Genomic DNA, 19,866 nt, shown 5'->3' on the forward strand with positions numbered 1-19,866 from the left:
CGTCATTGGACGTCACTCACCGTTTCACTGTAATTTTCACGTAATGATGCAAAGCCCATATAATTAAAAATACTAAGTGATTTCTACATAGAAGTGGTTTACATATTTATTTGAATATTACGATACAATGCTACGATTATTCGCGCGGAATATGTGCTCGGCAGCACAGGTAAAAAGACCCCCAATTCAAGTTTTTGGTATGTACTCTGATGCTTATCTTTATACTTATACGACTATATTAAATATGTTGATATTGATGATTGATAAAAACTATCCTTATGTTCTTCCCTGAGCCTCAAAGTATACGAAATTTCATTTAAATTGCTTCAGCTGCTTAAGTATGGAGATGTAGGGGTTGGCCCCATAAGAAAAGTCATCCAGTGTGAGCGATATCCACATATTCCCCTAGCTAAGTATGACCAGACATTGAAATACATTACCTCCTCCTTCTTGGAATTGAAGTCGGTTAAAAAACATGTTCTAGGGGAAAGTGGGTCACAGTGGATCAAGGGTAACAGTAGATATTTTGCAATAACTTTTTTTACAACTGCCATTAATGGGGAAAAGTGAATCACATGAAATTGGGGCACAGTGGTTAAAAGAAAAATCGGGCATGTAAATTACAATTTTCATTTAGGAAAAAAGGTAATGAAATTAGAAACACAAAACTGATTTAAATCTCCACGCAAACAGCGAAATTCCTATTCTTCAAATTGTAGGCAGTATGCAAACAATAAAATAAAAAATCATCGCACGCTCTGAAAAAATATGGACTCAACGGATATGATCAAAATTTTGCACTTATATCATCAAACTTAAGATACCTTAATTATCCATTAAGGTATATAAGGCTCAAACAATGCAGCAGCTTCTATCGTTTCGTTTAATAGGACGGTGATCCTCTATAACCCACACATGGGTAACTCACACTTTTATTTAAATTTCATCTTATTTAACTTCTAAGCTTCCTTATGGCTTTTTTCTTAATTAAGTTTAAGAGTTAGATTGATACACTACGCTAAGATAAGAAAACGATATAATTTGAAATTAATGGCGCAAAAAACTACAGGTCTTAATAAAAGCGATCCTCTGTGACCTACTCTCCCCTATGTCTGTAGAAAATTAAATAGGTACATCATAATGCTTAAATTATACAGGAGTAGAAGGGCGCTATGTCACGGCGTTGTACAGCGCAGCCAGCCAAAAGGGTGAACTAGAAGAAGTGGATAAGCATTTGAGGATCCTCGAAAAGGAGCTCTACAAGCCTAAGATGATAGATTTTCTTGAAACTAGTGTGGTCTCGCGCGTTCAAAAAGCTAAAATCCTGCAGGAGGCAGCTAAACAAGTTGGTACGTCGTATTGCTATAACTTTTATTCAGGCGCTTGTATATATTAGATTAACATTGGCAGATAGTTTAGTAAGGGTTAAATACCCGATCGTGTATGTGATAGATACCTTATATCAAAGTTAAAATAAATAAAGACAGTACACCTTAAGTTTATGACGGGTACACTATTATTAACAGGAACAGATTAAGGCTAGGAATATTTCATTACCAGGCTAGGGATATGTATTGAACATACATTGCGCTCGAAGGGACATTTTGTGGGCACGTCAGTTTGTAAAGTTAGCAAATAAAAAAAATCCAGTTGTCAGAATAAGGTATTTGTAATCTGGTATTTAATAATGATGACGCATATTTATAATTTGTTATACCTCTCGCGTCGAATGGTGGTCCCTATGACTGTTCATTTTTAGGGTTCCGTACCAAAAAGGTACAAAAGGACCCTTATTTTTTTATATAGAGTAGCTGTTATGTAAATGTACCTGTGTAGACATTTTTTTTATAAGTTTAGCAAATTAATTTACTTGGCATGTAATTTTTTAAGAAATAAAACTACAGTATAACATATTTCCCATTTTCTTTAGACTTTTGAGACTTGAAGGACTCAAGGAACTGACACTTGGAACTTGAACTTGGAACTTATTCTGTAAACTCGAAATTTTATAAAATTATTTGCAAACGTTACTCACTGACGTGCCCACAAAATGCCCCCTCCAATGTGATGTATAATAATAATGAAGTATAATGCGTTTCGACGTTTTAGGTATGCCTGAGACCGCAGCTAACTTCCTAGGCTTGGTTGCCGAAAACGGACGACTAAAAAAACTAAAGCGCATGATAACAATGTTTCTGACGGTCATGGTCGCGCATAATAACAAGGCCCTCTGTGAGGTCATCACCGCCTCGCCTCTCGATGATGGAGCCCGTCAGTCCCTCATGGACGCCCTTAAGAAGTTCGTCAAGGGAGACAAGAAGATTGAGCTCACGGAGAAGGTGGATCCCTCGATAATAGGAGGGATGATAGTGGGTGTGGAAGACAAGCACATCGATATGAGCATTTCTAGGAAAATTCAGATGTATACCGATATACTGAAGCAATCTGTTTAACTTTTGTTTCTACGCCTGCCAATACAATCAAGTACGTAGTACGTACTTAAATAGTTCTTTACTTAAACTTTTCGTCATTATTATTATTTCTAAGTACCTACAAATGGAATTTTGCTGCAATTCTCGTTTGACTTGAAATTAAATGGAAAAGTGTGTTGTCAGTAGTTAGGCGCCTAAATTTGTTCCCATCTGTCTTGTAAAGTGGTGTGTGTTACTGTCTACATTTGTGTGCGGATGTAGAAATAAATTGGGTATTTTTATAATAATATAGATTGTTATTGTCATTGATTAAAACATACTCGTAATGCTATACTATTTTGTATTGCTATTAATAATTTATTTAAATAGTTATATAACAACCTTAAAAATAATCGCCCCTATATGGCCAGTTGTACCACATTATAGTATTGAGCAAATGTTCATAAAATGCACTTATTTCTAAAGATGTGATACAACGCCATATCTGGGAGTAATACGTCTGTATCCCGTCGGCGTAATAAGATTCGCATGGTAACCATGGTGCCGATCCTTTGGGGGAGTCCTGCATGCGGAGCCTTCTAGAAGCCGAGAAACACTTTGGGCGTGAATTCTAAAGTTTACTCTGTTAGAATTGAGAGATCCCGTCATAACTCTTTGGAAGCTAGAAGTCAAGATCCAGAGTTCTTGATCGCCTTTCAGATTGTTAACAATTTTTATCCCACTGGCGAACTGAAGCGTTTCTCTGTCAATGGCGATTTGGTGGAAGTTTCGTGGAGTGTATTCGGTGGCGGAGTTCCAGCACCATATACTTGGAGGGTCCATGAGCCCGAAGAAGAGGATGCCGTCGCGATCCATGGCCTCGGCTGCTGACTGTGAAGTGCGTTCCTCCGGGAAAACCTGCAAATGTATCAACTCGTTTAGATACCTTCACATTCCTAAGTACCTATGTAGTTAAAAAACCGGTATTGACTCCAATCAAAAAGTAATTAGGAGTAGGTAGGTACTAAGTATACTTTGTTGAATAGGTCAATGACTCGTTTACCCAAAACAACACAGCAACGTTACGTTTTTGACTAACGATAATAGGTATGTAAATATGCGAAATGTAATGTCCCACGGCTTTTTCTTCGAACATGGCCGGACATAGTTAGTGCGTTAGTTTGTTTTCACCGGGTAAGTATACATTTGAAAATAACAGTCAACAATTTTAAAATTTCGCTAAAACTTAACGAAATCTAACCTAAGCTAAATAAAATAAAGTAAATAAAAATAATTAATAATAATTGCAGGATGTTTCTTAATAACTTGCAGTATTTTAAGATGTGAATATGTTTGACCTACTATGTATGAACAACTTTTACCATGGGACCAACCCAGAATACACAAAAAAAAATTGACTGTTTCTTATATTTTGGCTGGTCGGATGTTGTTATTTTCTATGGGAGTGTCCATTTTTTTTTCGTGATTTGTAAGTTGGTCCCATGGAAAAAGTTCCTCAATGTGACCTAACCTATGTGTCGTAAAATATTGCAGGTTATTAAAAAAAAAACATCCTACATAGTTTAGCCCTTCGTTTGGTAAAGGATACGCAAGCAGGTTGCATTGTCTCGCTGAAAACAATACCTACTCCACTTACTGCATAGTACAGTCAGCATCAATAGTAGCGGATGAGACAACGCGTCAAAAAAAAAACCTACCTACCATTATCGAATATCTTTATAAAAGGACAGGTACACTTTTGCAGCTCGTTATACGAGGGACAAACTGAGTTATTAGGAAAGAGAAACCTGTACCCCTAGTGTAAATTTATTCGATAGCGAAACGTGACGTACGCGTTTACGTTTGCTAACATGAATATCCACTTTTTTATACAACTAGTATGGCTACGTAGGTTATTAAGTTGGGGCACTTTTGGACACGAACTATACAGATGTATATCTATTTGTAATACTATTAGAGGGTGCAGATGTTTTGGAGCATTATTATTGATCCGTAATCGACTTGTACTTAAATGCTTGACTGATAAACTTTCTTAGAGCATCAACCCTTTACCATCATTCTATTACTTCTGTGATTAGAAGGTTTTATACCATTACTAGAATTGATAACGCACATTAATGGAGCGGGGGTCAGCGTTTGAGTCTTCAATGAAGGAGTCATTGCGCAGCACGCCGGTCCTGACTACATTCTCAGTAGTGGAGGCGAGCGAATGGAAGTACAGGTAGCGATCGCGCCCGCGTCGCCACGGCGACAACGCCATCCCTAGCACGCCATCCATCAGGTCGAAACTCTCACCTGAAAACAATGGTAGGAAAATATATCCAAGTTATTCGTGCAAACAGGTCGAGGTTAATGATGAAACAATTATTAGTCATTGTTTTTTTGCCTTCCATATTTTCTACCCTGCGTATTATGTGGCCTCCAAAGGAAATGGGTTGAGCTCGTCAGTGAATTTTGACGTGATATGAATATGCAAAATAGAAGCTGGAAAACTGGTAAGATGCTGCCGTGGATAGCGGGACAGGCTATATTTCATTTTGAATGATGAGGCACACACGGCACGGATATCGTGGAGAGTAGAAAAGAGTCTAGGCTTCGACCGTGATATCTAATTAGAACACAGTACTGTGTTGGTTAAGCTCTGCTGCGACTGGAAAGAAAACTTGCGGCTTCAACTGTCATCATGCCATTGGCCGCGTGCACATCCTTGAGTATCTCGGAGCGGCCTATTTTAACTAGAGAACACCGATTGTGAAGGTTCGATGACATGGGGCTCTTCCCATGAGGCGTGAAGCATGAAGGGGTGCGCGACGGGCTCACGCTTAAAGTGTATATAACCCACAAGCACGTTCAAGGGACTGTCCCCGCCACCTGGAGTAACTAGAGAACAGTACCATCGATAGTGAAGCTCCCGCGCGATGGGAAGGGAAACATGAGCCGATGGGTGACGCGCCAGGAGCGGTCACGCGCCACATCCACGACCAATATGCCGAAGCCGGTCACGTCAGCCACGTACACAAACGTGTCCGCGCAGTCCTCAGGACTGGACTTGCGGATGTCTACCACCTGGAAAAGGATAACAATTGTGAAATTAACTACAAGGATATTTGCATAAAACATTTGTGTTTGTTAACAAGTTTTAACTAAGTGATAAGTAGGTAAACGAAATAGTGATCGCCTTACGATTTGTAGAATACGTAGGCACAGAATATAAAATAAAAGCCAATAAGTAATTAGCTGATAGTTTACCTGCATTCATGAACACAGGCTGTAATTACTTACTGGGGTAATAAACAGTGAAGACTCCACATAGTTTGAGGCATTAATTCTATGTCGGTAGATCAGATTGTCGGTGCTCAAGTCGAACGCCAGGAGCTGAGGCGGGCAGATCTGGTTGTCCTCGATCTTGCCCGTGTCCATCACCCACAGCCGGTTGCACTCATCGATCTTTAACAAATAAAAAAAAAACATAAATTACCATAAAAATAAGAATTTTGTACAAGTGAAACAGAAGAATAACTGAGTGAGCTAGTCTTAAGAGCCATGTGTTTAAATTTTTGCTTCTGGTCTCAGGATATTTAAAATTGTACCTTAAAGTCAGCATACAAAGTGTTATGCCATTAAACGAGCGAAATTTACAACTATGAAAGTGTTTATTTACTACCTTTACTTTCAAATTGAGGAAATAATATTTGCCGATGGTAAAGTAGTCTGTGCAAGGAACGAATGTGATTTGTTACACATCATCCATGCCCAGTTGTCCGCGCTATGCTATGGCGCAACTGAACGCAATGTTGTTTAAACCTACCTCAATGGCTCAAATAATCCTACCTTAAAAGGCTCACTCGTAGTTCCGTTTATTCTAAGTATTGACTTAAGTAGTTGAACAACAAACTATGATTAGGTATCATCCAGGGCAAGCAAAGTACGCCTAATGATCAAGTGGGCAATATTATCACTTATGTTAATGGATTAATAACTGGTAATAAATACCTCGGTTTAGAATTACACAAACAATTATAACAAGTGTCAACCGCAAATATTTGTACTGGTAAGTATTTTATTAATGTAGTATTCAAATAAAAGTATCATCCATAAAATGATAGAGTCTGAAATAATTTTCACGCGGGTGGTTTATTATGATGGTCTTATGTATATGTAATTAAAAGAAATACAACATGCATAACTAATATTTCACCTGTAGCTGAAACATTGCAACAACATATTTTGTATGCCATTGCCATGCATGCAAAATTTACTATGTAAATTTATTAATATTTTATGGGACATATATTTTTATAATATGTATTTCATTGCATAATGGAATTATCATTATAATTAACTATGAATAAAATATTTGACAGTCGTTTGTAAGTTGAATTGACATATCTTACGGCTACAATTATAATTTTGCCATTAAGTGAAATTATCACGGCCTGCCATCGTGAAGCGCGCGACCGTCATCACCAAGATGCTCGATTGATTACTCCAATTGTTCAACAATCAACATACTCTGTACTTCCAGCTACTCTGAAAACCCGTCATGCGATCGAAGTTGTGCCCTTAGTTGTCGTCCCAAATCTAGTCGGTTGTAGTACTTGCAGTGCCAAGCGCGCACCACTCATCGAAACGAAGGAGCGTGAATAATTGCTCAACCTGTGCAAGAATCAAGGTACTAGGTACTTACAGCTACTCTGAAGACAGACGTCATGCCATCGCAGTTGTGCCCCTGGTTGTCATGCCAGGTGTAGTCTGGGTACGGGTAAATGCGCGCGTTCTCGTCCACTGTGCCCAGCGTCATGGGCCGACCCTCGTCGAAGCGCGGGATCGTCACGAAGATGCGCGATTGCAAATTGCCTGTCAAAATATATTATTGATAATATATATTGTTTTGATAAAAGAGGCCCCCTGGGTATTATTTGTAGTATTTTTGGTTTAATTATCTATTCATATTAGTTATTGAATGTTTAACACATTTACGGGGAGTTTAAACCATCGATCGGCTATGTAGAGATACTAGCTACACATAATTAGTAAGTATACCCGTGGTACCCGCAATTTACAGAGAAGCGAACACAAAAACACAAGAAAAGGAAATCCTTGGTATTTTAACCTGTTCGTACGCATTTTCAATGAGATTAAGTGGTATCTCAGACAAAGTCAACATAGCTGTGATGACAACTATGTAAATAAATTTATATTAACAGCAACAGAGGTTAGAAATTTACATAGTTGATCCCAAAGTTATTATGAGTTAATTAATAACGTTGATGACATTCGAAGCATTATAAGGTTTACTTCATTTATTTTATCAAGCCTAGCATTAGTGACAGTACGACTGTTGATGCACTCGGTTTCATTATAGTTCTCTCTCTACTAAGCAGAGACGCTTTTCATATAGATTTACGTACCGTATACATTGACCTTCTGCCTGTTGATATCTCTATTGCACTCGCATAATTGTATTGCTGTCCCGCCCATGATGCCGGTTGTCAATGTCACTGTGCGAGTTTGACAGCAATATAATAATGCGAATGCAATAGAGATGTCAACAGGCGGGTCAATTTACGAAAATCTACGTAGAAAGCGTATCTTCTTCAGTACTTTGTTTTTTACGATATTCATTAGAAAAGGACGGGCAGGTTCCTCTTAACCGTCTAATCTAAATGTTAGTTGCTCTATGAATAAAAAATAAAGAGAACTTTCAATATTTTTACAAAGATATCTATACTTTTCATCCATTTCTCCGCCTTGCGTACATGGTAATTATAACTTACTTTATAAGCGGAATGGAATAGATACGTAAAATAATTCTTCACTATTTATAGCTTTAACGTTTTTAGGATAGTTTATTAATCCTTACATATACCTTATATGTATATTGAATATTGCAGAAAAAACTCTAGTCTCTAGTAGTCTCTACTTGTCTCACACTATTCAAGACTAATCGGACAATTGCAAGTCTGACTCGTCCACCGAGGGTTCCGTACTGTTTAGTATATATTTGTTGTTATAGCGGCAACAGAAATTCGTCATCTGTGAAAATTGTCACTGTAATTGTCTAACTATCACGGTTCATAAGATACAGCCTGGCGACAGACGGACAGCGGAGTCTTAGTAATAGGGTCCCGTTTCACCCTTTGGGTACGAAACCCTAAACATTTTTTTATGATTTAGTGAAGTGTGTTATCAAAAGTTATTGTAGTGTTGTATTCTAATATCTACTACATACCGCATGTGTAATCAAATGGTTACTTACTCGTACGTACCCATACTTAGGTACTTACGTAACCATTTGATTACACATGCAGTATAAAATTGTTTTAAAGCGCCCATAAATGAGCTTCATTTATGGGCGTATATTTAGTTTTTTCTGCGTAATGTTAGATCTTCATTTTATTATTTCCTCATGATTCTCGATAATGTGATCTAGGTACATGTAGCAGATATACATAACATACACCTATGAAAATGAAATACTTACTACTCGAAGTACTTCATAAACTACCCACCTCGTCTATGCTGCACATCGACATCAATAGGCACCGAGTTTCCAGGAACGTAATAGCGGTTAGCCAGGGCGGCCGAGCGAGCGGACTCGGAGGGGAACTGGAAGTCCAGCTCGGCCCACTGGCGCACCGTGCGGAGCCCACGAGCCTGCCCCGACACTTGCAGCTGCGGCCAGCAGCACGCCAGGCAGTATGACAGGAAGAAGAATCGCTCGATGCCGTACGCCATTTCTAATTTAAACACGTTTAGCAGTGCTGGGTCTGGGAAGAGAAAACAATTGTTTATAATTAGGGTTTGCACGACGGATCTGAAATGATAGAAAGATCTGTAGATTCAGATCCGGATAAATTTATACATTTCGGATCCGAATCGCAAACCTTATCTATAATGCATAAAACAGGTAACATTTGTGGTTCGCATTTACTAAGCGTTAGATCGTTAATAAAACATAAAATATTAAGTATATATATGTGACCGGTATATGTATAAACAATTAATTCTGAATTCTAGGAAACTTAACTAAAAGATTCAAATAGACAAAAATGAAAATATATGTCATGTAATTAGAGACAATTTAGAGAATAAAGCCTGCGTTGTTTTGTTTTGGTCATTCAATAAATACATTGATATTTTATATTCAAATTAAATGGTATAATAATTAGGTACCTACATATTTACATTTATTTACAGTAAAATTTAGCTAAATAGAAATAGAATGGGAATTATTTATCCTAATTATTTTTTCCATCAATCAATCAACCAATTCAATTATTTCAGGTGTCAAAATGGGCCCATATAGTTTGTTAGTAATTATACTAGATTAGACTATTCATAAAAAAACTGAAAACAGTTTCATATTAAATATCAAATTCGAAATCTAATAAAAATAAAAATCAAACATTAAATTGCATTAAATATTAAAATAGGCAAAATAAATTATTATTTTTAAAATAGCTGATTTAATATTACATAGATTCATAAATATTATGCAATGCACTTTCTCATTGTCATAGAAACAATTATTACGGCAGATTTATTATGAGGTTTACCTTATACTCAATTGTTATACGATAATTAGTACTTGATAAACGCCATATTTGAAGAATATTGTTCAGTAATTATACCTAATAATTTACATAAACTGCAATGTCAACTGATAAGGCAGTTGTTTCCTTATTAATAAAGTTACGCGTTTGCAATGCTAATTGCTAACAATTAATAAATAATCTATTACCATATTGACTGAGCAGCGGTCCGCAAAACCGGGCTTGTTGATCCTCCATCACCAACACCATCGTTTATCAATCACACACAAGTTTGTTTATAATGTCACTAGAAACAGTCCTTAATTTTTGCCACGAGTTTTTTAAGCAAAATGGGTATTTGTTCGCCTTGGTTCCTAGCTAAAGTATTTGATTAGTCGCGCGCCTATGGCAGTTGGCAGCATATCAGAAGTAACGGAAATCTCCTGTGCCACAGCTTTATATCGATATGTCAAACACATACCTTGCATACGTCCAAGTGTAAATATTTAGGTCGCATAAGCATTACAAATTAAATTTAATACGACGCATATAAAAAAAAATATAACAATCAAAAATTTGCTGGGAATTAGATCACATAAACGCCGAAGGTAAACACTTCTTAGAATCTAAAGTAATCGGCTACAACATTCGTGGATACCATATATGTTTACCATGTTTTCAATTGCGATGACTTTACCATATTAAATAGTAATTTTTCTCGTTTTAATGTCTAGAGTGAGATTATAATATTTTAATTAATATTTTTTCCACGCGTTATGTGATCGGTAATAAGGCACGTAATTTATTCTGAGAAACGAATATTAAAACACATATTAACCATATGATACGAGTACGATAACCGTATGATAATAGGACAACTTAGAAAAGTAACTAAATGTTGTTATAAAACATGGACAATATTGGTCAGTACGGACACCAATGGAAGACTAATCCGATCGAGTTCCTTTCTGCACTTATACATGTGTGTTTACTCTGGCCCAATATTTACTAACGGTACCTGACCATATTTATCGCTTTAGTATGTAAATTACCTATACTTGTTAAACACAAAAATATTATGGGCTAAGATCGTGGGTCGCGACGAAAAGGGATAGCGTGTGTTCGATTTCAATAATAACATCAATTGTATGTATGCCGAAAACCCAATATCAAACTGTTCGAAAATAAATCCGTAAAAATGTAATAAGTACCTACATAAACCGGGTGAACATGAGACAGTGACAAATGGGAGTGATTTATATAAAAACACCTATTCCCGGCGGACATAAATTGGAAATGTACCGAAAACGGCTAGTTAAAAAAAATAATGGTATTTGATTTGTTTCAATGCTCTTTATTTATACGCAGTGTCGTTAATTTGTCTAAGTTGTGGGAATAGGTAAAAATGCTAATTTAAAACTATATCTATATTTAAAACTGCTGGGTAGAATATGGTAAAACTGCTAGAAAATATTGGTTTCCGTGCTCCAACCTATAGAACACGAACTACATCCCTGTTCGCGGTGCCTGCTGCGTCAAGTAACGCTGGAGTCCCTGCTCCGCTTCGCAGAATGTGTAAAATGTACAATAACAACCTGGTACCTTTTGACATTTTTAACTATAAGTAACCGTGCAAATTCAAAACGTAAAGTTATAGTTATGAAGCATTTTGTACTTACTTCCTTAAACTTTGTCTTAACTAGGTGTTTTGGCCCAATATAAACTTAGTCCTATATTTATCATTATATATGTGTAGGGACTACGCTTCTTGAATGTTATATATTTGAATCGTGTCAGCAATGTAAATATTTTTCAATACATATATACTGCCAACCCCCCCCCCCCCCCCCCCCTTAAACAATCTAAACAATACATAACCGGTCATATTTAGACGGCTGACGCGCGATAGAGATTTTGCATGTTGATTTGTTTATTTTATTCTGTGGATTCCCTCGAGCCAGGGTCACCTTTTATCATTTTGTTAAGTCAAATCGGTCACTGAGTTAAAAAACACCTATTAGTTCTATGATAAACCACACCTAGGTCACCCTAGGTGGTGGGACCAACTGGGAAAAAAGTCGGCCATTTTGAATTTTTTTTCATGCAGTTTTATTTCTTTCGGGGCCCTCTATGACATTTGGTCGAGCACCCTCCACCTACTTCTCACAGTTTAGGAGTTGCCATTTAGAAAAAAAAATGGCGGCTGTAGAAACTGCCCAGGGTCCTCTATGACATTTTGTCGAGCACCCCCTAGTTAGGTCTGACCGTTTAGCCAGGCTGTTAAATATTTTTCGACCCGGAGTCAGATCTAAAAATCGATATTTTTCTTACTTACTTACATACTTACTCCGTTGGCTCAGCGACCCAAAATGAGACTTGGCCTCCGACACAAGACAGCGCCACTTTTGTCGGTCCTGTGCGACCTCTCGCCAATTGTCGACTCGAAGCTCGCGCAGATCCGCCTCCACCATGTCGCTCCAGCGATACCTAGGGCGTCCGATAGGACGTCCTCCTGCTAGGCGACCCAGGTACGCTCTTTTTACGTTCCGATCTTCATCCATTCTCTCAAGGTGGCCTAACCAACGGAGTCTGTGGGCTTTACTTCGATATTTTTCTGGACCTACAAATTTCGACGGACGGACGGACGGACGGACGGACGAAGGGGCTGACATCAGTCCAGTCATCAGTCCAGTTTTAGTCTATTTTCAGTCCAGTGCCAGTCCAGTTTTAGTCCAGTATCAGTCAGTTAATAAGCGGTTATTGTTACCCATAAAAAATCACACCTTTTTTATCCCTTTAAAGGGTAATTTCTGGAATGAAAACTACCCTGTGTCCTTCCCCGGGACTAAAAGTATCTCTATACAAATTTCATCTAAATCGTTTCAGCTATTTAAACGCGAACACGTAACAGACAGATACAATTTCGCACTTGTAATGTTAGTATGGATATGTTTTATATATGTAATTAAATATTTGCTGTTTATCTTGAACCAATGGTTTTGATGTGAAATTTACTAAATCTTGGACCATTTTTTTATCACTCCTTTGTATGGGCCGTAAACCACAGTAATAGGTACTTATACACTTATAAGTAGTAATTATATTTATAAGTATTTATAGTCTCCGAGCGCTAATTAAAGCATAAAAGTACTATATGGTGTGAGATGCCGATTATATTATTATTATTACTCTTAACAGGATAATGAATGACCAAGTGATGAAGCAACCAAGTTAACAAAAGTCTTTAGGCACGACATAGTCGTAAAACACACTTAAAGCAAAAATCACCACGATAAATTAGGAGATAAGCACTAGCACAGGCAACGAAAGACTGAAACTAAGTAAAGGCCTTTAGGGCTATGCATTTTCAATGGGAGGAAAATCTTGTCAAAGATATTGTGAAACAATTCCGAAGATTATAACTTCCTATGTTACAGCAAAACCAGTAAAGAAGCGTTTTATAGAAAACACCTCAAGGTTTTTATGCATTTACCTTTTTGTAATTGAAGACGTGAGTGGATGAACGTGTTATGTAACATTTGTCAGATTTTGTTTTTATGCAATAAATATGGATTTGAAGCTATTATAAATAGCTTCGTAATTTCAGATTTCATGTATTTAGGCACAAAAAAGTTAAACTCTCCGTGGATGAACGTGCTAAGTGCGCAACTTAGCATGTTCTTCCAATTTTACTTCGTTGACAAAGAAGAACGTGTCATGTTTGTATTTGTTTGTATTTTCTTCTTCCATGCCATGCATTCATAAAAGTAAAAAGTGTCGGTAATGAGATGAGGTTATTTTCCTGTTAACAGTATTTGTTTATTGAACTTGAAATATGTATATGATTATTTCGGAAACAAGTTTTAAAGTAAAGGAATTTTGGAATCTAAAGCAAAAACAAGAGAATAAAAATATATTTGGGCAATTGACACCTTCATGCACCGAATTGATTTACTTCATGAGTGAATTTTGAACGTGAATGAAGGTGTCATGTACCTTTTTTCATTAAAAATATAGTAATAGGTATACTTTTAAAATACTGATTATATGTATTGTATTTGTCTATCAGAGTATATCTTGCATTTTCACAAAAAAAACATCGGCTTATCCATAGTTAAACATTTATTACAGCTGATTAATCTTTAACTGCGATTTACTCAAATTTATGTTTTTTTTACATAGCACGTTCATCCACTCACGTCTTCAATTGACACATGGTTACACATTTGGTTATTTACCTTATTTTAATAAACACAAAGTCTATATTTTTGTCGACCGGTCTGGCCTAGTGGGTAATAATATTGCTCAATTTTCTCGTGTGGATTGTCCGGGAAAACAACTGCGTAACACAGGTCGTCTCAGAACAGTTCCTCGTCGCTTGGTGCTTTCAAAAAGGAACCCACGAATAATCGGACCTACTTATTTCGAGCACCTACCTGCCGAGATAAGAAACGAGCAATGCGACGAAATATTCAGACGTAAATTGAGAAACCTTTTGTTGGAAAACCCTCTGTACTCAGTAAATGAGTTCATGGAATTGACATTTTGATTCAGAAATTGTGTTTATTCTTATTGTTTTTATTTATTGACATTGTTTTCTTTATCATACAGATGATCCTTATTGGGAGATATTATTTCATTGTTTTTATATTGTTGTGTGTTGACGATTCTAGATATTATTTGTGTTCTTTTATTAATTTATCGTTTTTATTTTTATTGTTCTCGTATTTTCGTAAGTTTTGACATTGTACATTTATATTTTGGATTTTTGTAAGTATTTACCTACTTACTGTTTCTCTTATTTATTCTAATTGTATTGACAATCCTTATTGGAGCTATAATTTTATTTCATTAGTATTGTTATTATTTTCATTTTTATTATTTTATTTTGACGATCATGATAGAAATTCTTATATTTTTGACATCAATGCAAATTTATTATGTAATTGTCTTTCATGAAATAAATCATCTAATCTATGTAATGACCCTGCCTATGAAGCCGATGGTCCAGCGTTTGAATCCCGGTAAGGGCATTTATTTGTGTGATGAACACAGATATTTGATCGTGAGTCTTGGGTGTTTTATCTGTATATTTTGTAGGTCGTCACCTAGTACCCATAATAGTCAATCTGTGTTATATTGTCCCCAAATGTTTTATTTATTTATTACAAGCATCATACGATTGGGCAGCGTATTTTAAATAATAACTTATTTTTCTGTTAATCTCTGTTAATGTTTTATGTTAATCGGAAACTTGAAATAGGTACCTGTATGATTATGAGTATTACATTATTAGACAAACTAGACAATAAAAACTGTGATTGTGACATAGCCGTGATATCACCGAGCGAACCCAAGTCGTTTTTAGTGAAAACGGGCAGGTTTCGTCTGCCGAGATGCAAAACTTAATGGGCGTTCCGCAGGGATCCTGCCTATCCAATACCTCGTTTAGCTTGCTCCTAAATGACCTACCACGGACAATAAATGGTGCAAGTATATACATGTACGCCGACGATGTTACAGCAGTAGTGAGCACGCCACCTGCACGAGAGTTGGAGGAAGCTCTCAACAACGTCGTGGGGCAGCTACAGGACTAGTTTACATCGAACGGTTTGGCACTGAACAAAGAAAAAAACGTGCTTCATCACGTTCAAACGCAATTGTCATTTTACACAAAACCTGAAAGTAAATACAGGCGATGCCCAGATACAGCATATGACCTGCACGCGTCTCCTCGGCTTTTACCTTGACGGCGCCCTGGTGTGGGACACTCATATAGACGAGTTGTGCGGCCGGCTCGGGCGCGCATTCTTTACTCTGCGGCGGCTGGCGCACACGGCCGGGCGGACTGCGGTGCGCGAATGTTACTTTGCAACGGTTCACTCGCTGCTAACGTACGGCACCGAGCTATGGGACCGAGCCTCGGACTGTCAGCGAGTGTTCTCGATGCAAAAGAGAGCAGTTCGAGCAATGGCCGGCGTGTCTGCAGACACCTCCGCACGTGAGCTGTTTCAGGAATTCCGTATCCTACCCCTGCCTTGCTTATATCTGTACTAAGTGGCCGTGTTCACTTATGGACACATTGATGAATTCAAGCGCAGGGGTACGAATCCCAAATACAGCTTACGTAGCAATAAGCATGAGGATAGGCTAAGTACAGTCTCGCACAAACTCGCCAAAACGGAAAAATCTGTATACTACCTGGGACCTTCCGTATACAATCGGTTGCCAGCCACAGTGAGAAATGCAGTATCCGTCCAAAAATTTAAAATTAGACTGAAGGCGTGCCTCGGTGAGAATATTTTTTTATATTTATCAGGATTTTTTTTCAATTTGCCTCTCGCAATATAATAATACAATATATGTATTTACAAATTACAATGTGTATTGACATATAACTGTATGTTATGAATTAAAAAAATATATTCAATTCAATTCACAAATGCTATAATTATCCATTAGGTAAAGTAAAAATTTACTATCATTATTTACCTCCGGATTTGTTAACTAATAAACATTATTAAGGGAAAATACCCTCAACGGAATTCAAACTCAGGACTACTCACTTCTTACGCCACTAATTACTTATTGGGCAAAACAACAACTTCAATAAATACCTGATTTCCAAATCCACAATCTCATTGGATTTTTTTGTGACCACAGCTATGCGTGATTCAGCTGGCAAACAATGACGGATGAACAATAACATAAATTAAGTGTAATAAACCGCAAACGACCAATGATTACTCGAGATAAGCTGACATTGACCTTCGCCGTGTTTGGCGCTGATATTGACCATGCAAGTTTGATGACCCGGTTTTTCTAAAGTCGGTTAAATGGGCACGTATGCGCTCATTATCATTACGCTATGATTTAATTCATTGCCATTGAACTTGAGACTTATATTACTCGAACCTTATGTCGGAAGCCAGTGTTGCTCGAAGACTCGAACTGTAAGTGCTTATACTGCTTATTTAAATTGATCTCTATTTTACATCTCAGTATCACACAGCGAATTGGAACTGAGCAACGAAACGGGTCAGTTAATATGGGAACTCCAGTAAGTGGATAAGTGAATCAGATTTATATGAAGTTTTCCCGATCACTTTCTCGGTATTTGAATTTTGAATTGTCTAATTGTACCTAGTGTATTTTTGGAAATCAATAAAAGTAAATATGTGTTTGCGAAATGTGTTTACCTGATGTTTACGAAAAATACTCTGTCGGCAATTTATTAACTATTTATTGCATCAGAGAGAACATTTTTTCATAAAATAATAAAAAGTAACTGGGTAGTTAGTATATGTGGTATTGCAGTAGTAGGTATATGTATGGTATGGGTAGTAGGTATATGTGCATGTTATTATTATGCAGTCCTTATTACAATTCTATGAATGCATAATGTCACGAACATACACATACTGAAAGTTCCTATAATCTCTGAAAACTGTAGTTGGTGTAAAATATTATATAACTCTTTCTGACAATTCATAGGCACATTTTTTTTCTTTATGATTGTATCAATCTGAAAATTACACGGCCCATTTTTCCTAATTAAGGCACTTTTTATGAAAATTTGGGCCCTCAATGGGTTTGTTTGTTGTTGTCGGTTGTGGGGTATAAGTATGTAGTGTTATACTTATATATGTAGTATTATATTTATAGTATTGTTTTTTTACTTTCTATCATCGAGCACACAACTGCAATTCTGGTTTAGAACGTCACTGTTAAAAGACGTCCTTCTCGAGTATCCTCCGTGAGATTAATATGACTGCGACTACAATTATAAAACCTACTACAAACAGTCGCACGAGAGCTGGGTTTCATTATAAGATAATACTCGATGGCCTGGTATAACTTTGTTATCAAATGAGGGCACAACGAAAGTCGTATAATAAAATCTAACTCGAAAATTCTCTCGGGTTGAAATTATAAAAAAAACGCTTGATATACTTTTCAAACTGCCGGCATTCCTTAAATATAATACATCACATTCTAAATAAATTGTACATCAAAAATATATAAACAGTTCAAACAATAAACGTTTTCTTTTACTGCGTGATTTCTAAGTGGCTAATTATAGGAAGATACTTTCAGTTATACCCATGTAATATAGGTAGGTACTTGTTTAGTCCATTCGTCTGGGATCGTAACAATAATTACAAACCAATTGTAACTATAAGTACTCAGACAGGTGCTTAACATCGTGAATACACCGATCGTGACTGATAATTATGTTTAAAACCGAATCCCCGTAGCATCACGTCATCTACATACATACATCCATATCATACTTGTCAATATTTCTATTTATATATATAAAGGTACTAACAAAAATATAATTTGTTGTTGTACATATATAATAGCACGTAAAAGCGAAGCAAGCTCGGCCGAATACCATCCCATACAAACGGAGTTTCGTTCTCATTTTAAAATTTCGTGTTGGATTGTAATGAAACTTTGCATACATACAATGACATTAGGTATATCTATGCCTGTAATTAGTTTACGCTTATAGCTCCTGCTTATAAAACAAACAAAATAGAGCAAAAACAAGTTTTGTATGAATACATTTTAATTCGCTGTATTCTTTAACTGTGGTATCTCAACCTGCAAAAACTAATTATAGGCATAAATATACATCAGAAGATTAGTGGTTTGTGCCTTATCCGTGCCCTATCATATTGTTAGTACAAAGTTTCTAAATTTAAATAGTCGTTTTAAAATGAGAGCATAACTACTTTTGTTTGAAGTACCGAGCTTGATGTGAACTCTTTTAAGTTGGATTGGATCCAGGTAGTTTATACAAAACCCATATCTAATCTGGTTTTCAATTTGTTGGTACGGTGTCATGGTGACAGAATAGAAGTGCAGTAATTTTACGATTTCGAAAATCTACATTATTACAAGTCTGATGTTCTATATAGATTCTTATTTATTAATTTTAATATAATATACGCAAATATTCTACACACTTCCTATCCACTGATTATGGCTATACATAGTTGAGTATATTACATTGATAAGAAAACGCCACATTTTAAAATTTAACACATATCAGTGAAAGAATAATGACCAAAATCAAATGGCGTTCTAAAAGTTTTAATCATGTGTCGAAATGCCATCTTTCGTTTAAATTAAATGTTGCTACAAAATTTTTTTGGACATTCCACCTCTATTACAAATTCTCTTTGCATTAAACTGACTGACATTCAAATGACTGGAGTTGATGAACTACCAATATACGGGTGTGAGAAAACAGTGGACTTACTCGGCAAACTTCTACTAGAGATGGGTAGGGGTGAGTAAATACTGAGTATTTACTCAAAGCACCCGATAAATACCCATATTTACTCATTTAGGTGATTACCAAAACGATTGCTAATAAAATATTAAAAGTGACATTTAAGAACTAATTTTTTTTTTATTGAAGAGTCTTAACGTACGACAGGAATGGAAGATTAGTGAATGAGGAAGAATGCATCTTAAAAAGATAGAAAGAGTATTTTGAAAGTTTGTTTGATAGAGTGGCCGCCAATTTCGGAGTTGAATGAAAGCATTGAATTTGTGAGAATGAAGATAGTATTAGCATGGATGAAATTGTGAAAGTGCTGAAAGGAATGAAACCAGGAAGGGCTGCAGGATATGATAAAGTTTCTGTCTGCTTAAACTCAAGTTTTCCTAAAAAAACACCCGTCTTTATATGTAACTTTAGCGATAAGATATTATAAAACTTCGAATGTCGATTTTTTTAGGAAAAAGTGAGTTTTTAGACGATATAACAAAACACGTACTCATTATTTTTTGCTGCTTTTAAACATATACTCAAACCAGCCATTAACTAGCAAGTTACTTGAGCATCACTTTCTATAGGAGTTAGAAGATTTAGTAACTTTTTA

The 19,866-nt window shown here is 36.4% G+C and overlaps 2 protein-coding genes across 4 annotated transcripts in view; one reads left to right on the forward strand and one right to left on the reverse strand.

Moving 5' to 3' along the window:
- On the forward strand, nucleotides 1-2,761 carry LOC133522188 (ATP synthase subunit O, mitochondrial-like). Its single transcript, XM_061857419.1, has 3 exons — nucleotides 1-197; nucleotides 1,158-1,349; nucleotides 2,110-2,761. Exons 1-3 carry the CDS (start codon nucleotides 128-130, stop codon nucleotides 2,451-2,453), a joined length of 606 nt encoding a protein of 201 aa, XP_061713403.1. The 5' UTR covers nucleotides 1-127; the 3' UTR covers nucleotides 2,454-2,761.
- Nucleotides 2,756-19,866, reverse strand: part of LOC133522174 (protein yellow-like) — a 25,665-nt gene continuing 8,554 nt past the window's right edge. The window contains exons 1-8 of one of the 3 annotated variants that reach the window (XM_061857400.1): nucleotides 13,240-13,329; nucleotides 10,177-10,345; nucleotides 8,945-9,202; nucleotides 7,120-7,289; nucleotides 5,715-5,879; nucleotides 5,327-5,498; nucleotides 4,546-4,727; nucleotides 2,756-3,329 (exon numbers count right to left, since the gene is read on the reverse strand). In XM_061857400.1, coding sequence (XP_061713384.1) covers nucleotides 2,892-3,329; nucleotides 4,546-4,727; nucleotides 5,327-5,498; nucleotides 5,715-5,879; nucleotides 7,120-7,289; nucleotides 8,945-9,202; nucleotides 10,177-10,237 — 1,446 coding nt within the window. In that variant the 5' untranslated portion in view covers nucleotides 10,238-10,345; nucleotides 13,240-13,329 and the 3' untranslated portion in view covers nucleotides 2,756-2,891. Of the gene's footprint in view, nucleotides 3,330-4,545; nucleotides 4,728-5,326; nucleotides 5,499-5,714; nucleotides 5,880-7,119; nucleotides 7,290-8,944; nucleotides 9,203-10,176; nucleotides 10,346-13,239; nucleotides 13,330-19,866 lie in introns of those variants that run through there. The other 2 variants (XM_061857401.1, XM_061857402.1) reach the window with 2 other exon arrangements.

Source organism: Cydia pomonella, chromosome 10, assembly GCF_033807575.1.
Source record: "Cydia pomonella isolate Wapato2018A chromosome 10, ilCydPomo1, whole genome shotgun sequence".
NCBI lineage: Eukaryota > Metazoa > Arthropoda > Insecta > Lepidoptera > Tortricidae > Cydia > Cydia pomonella.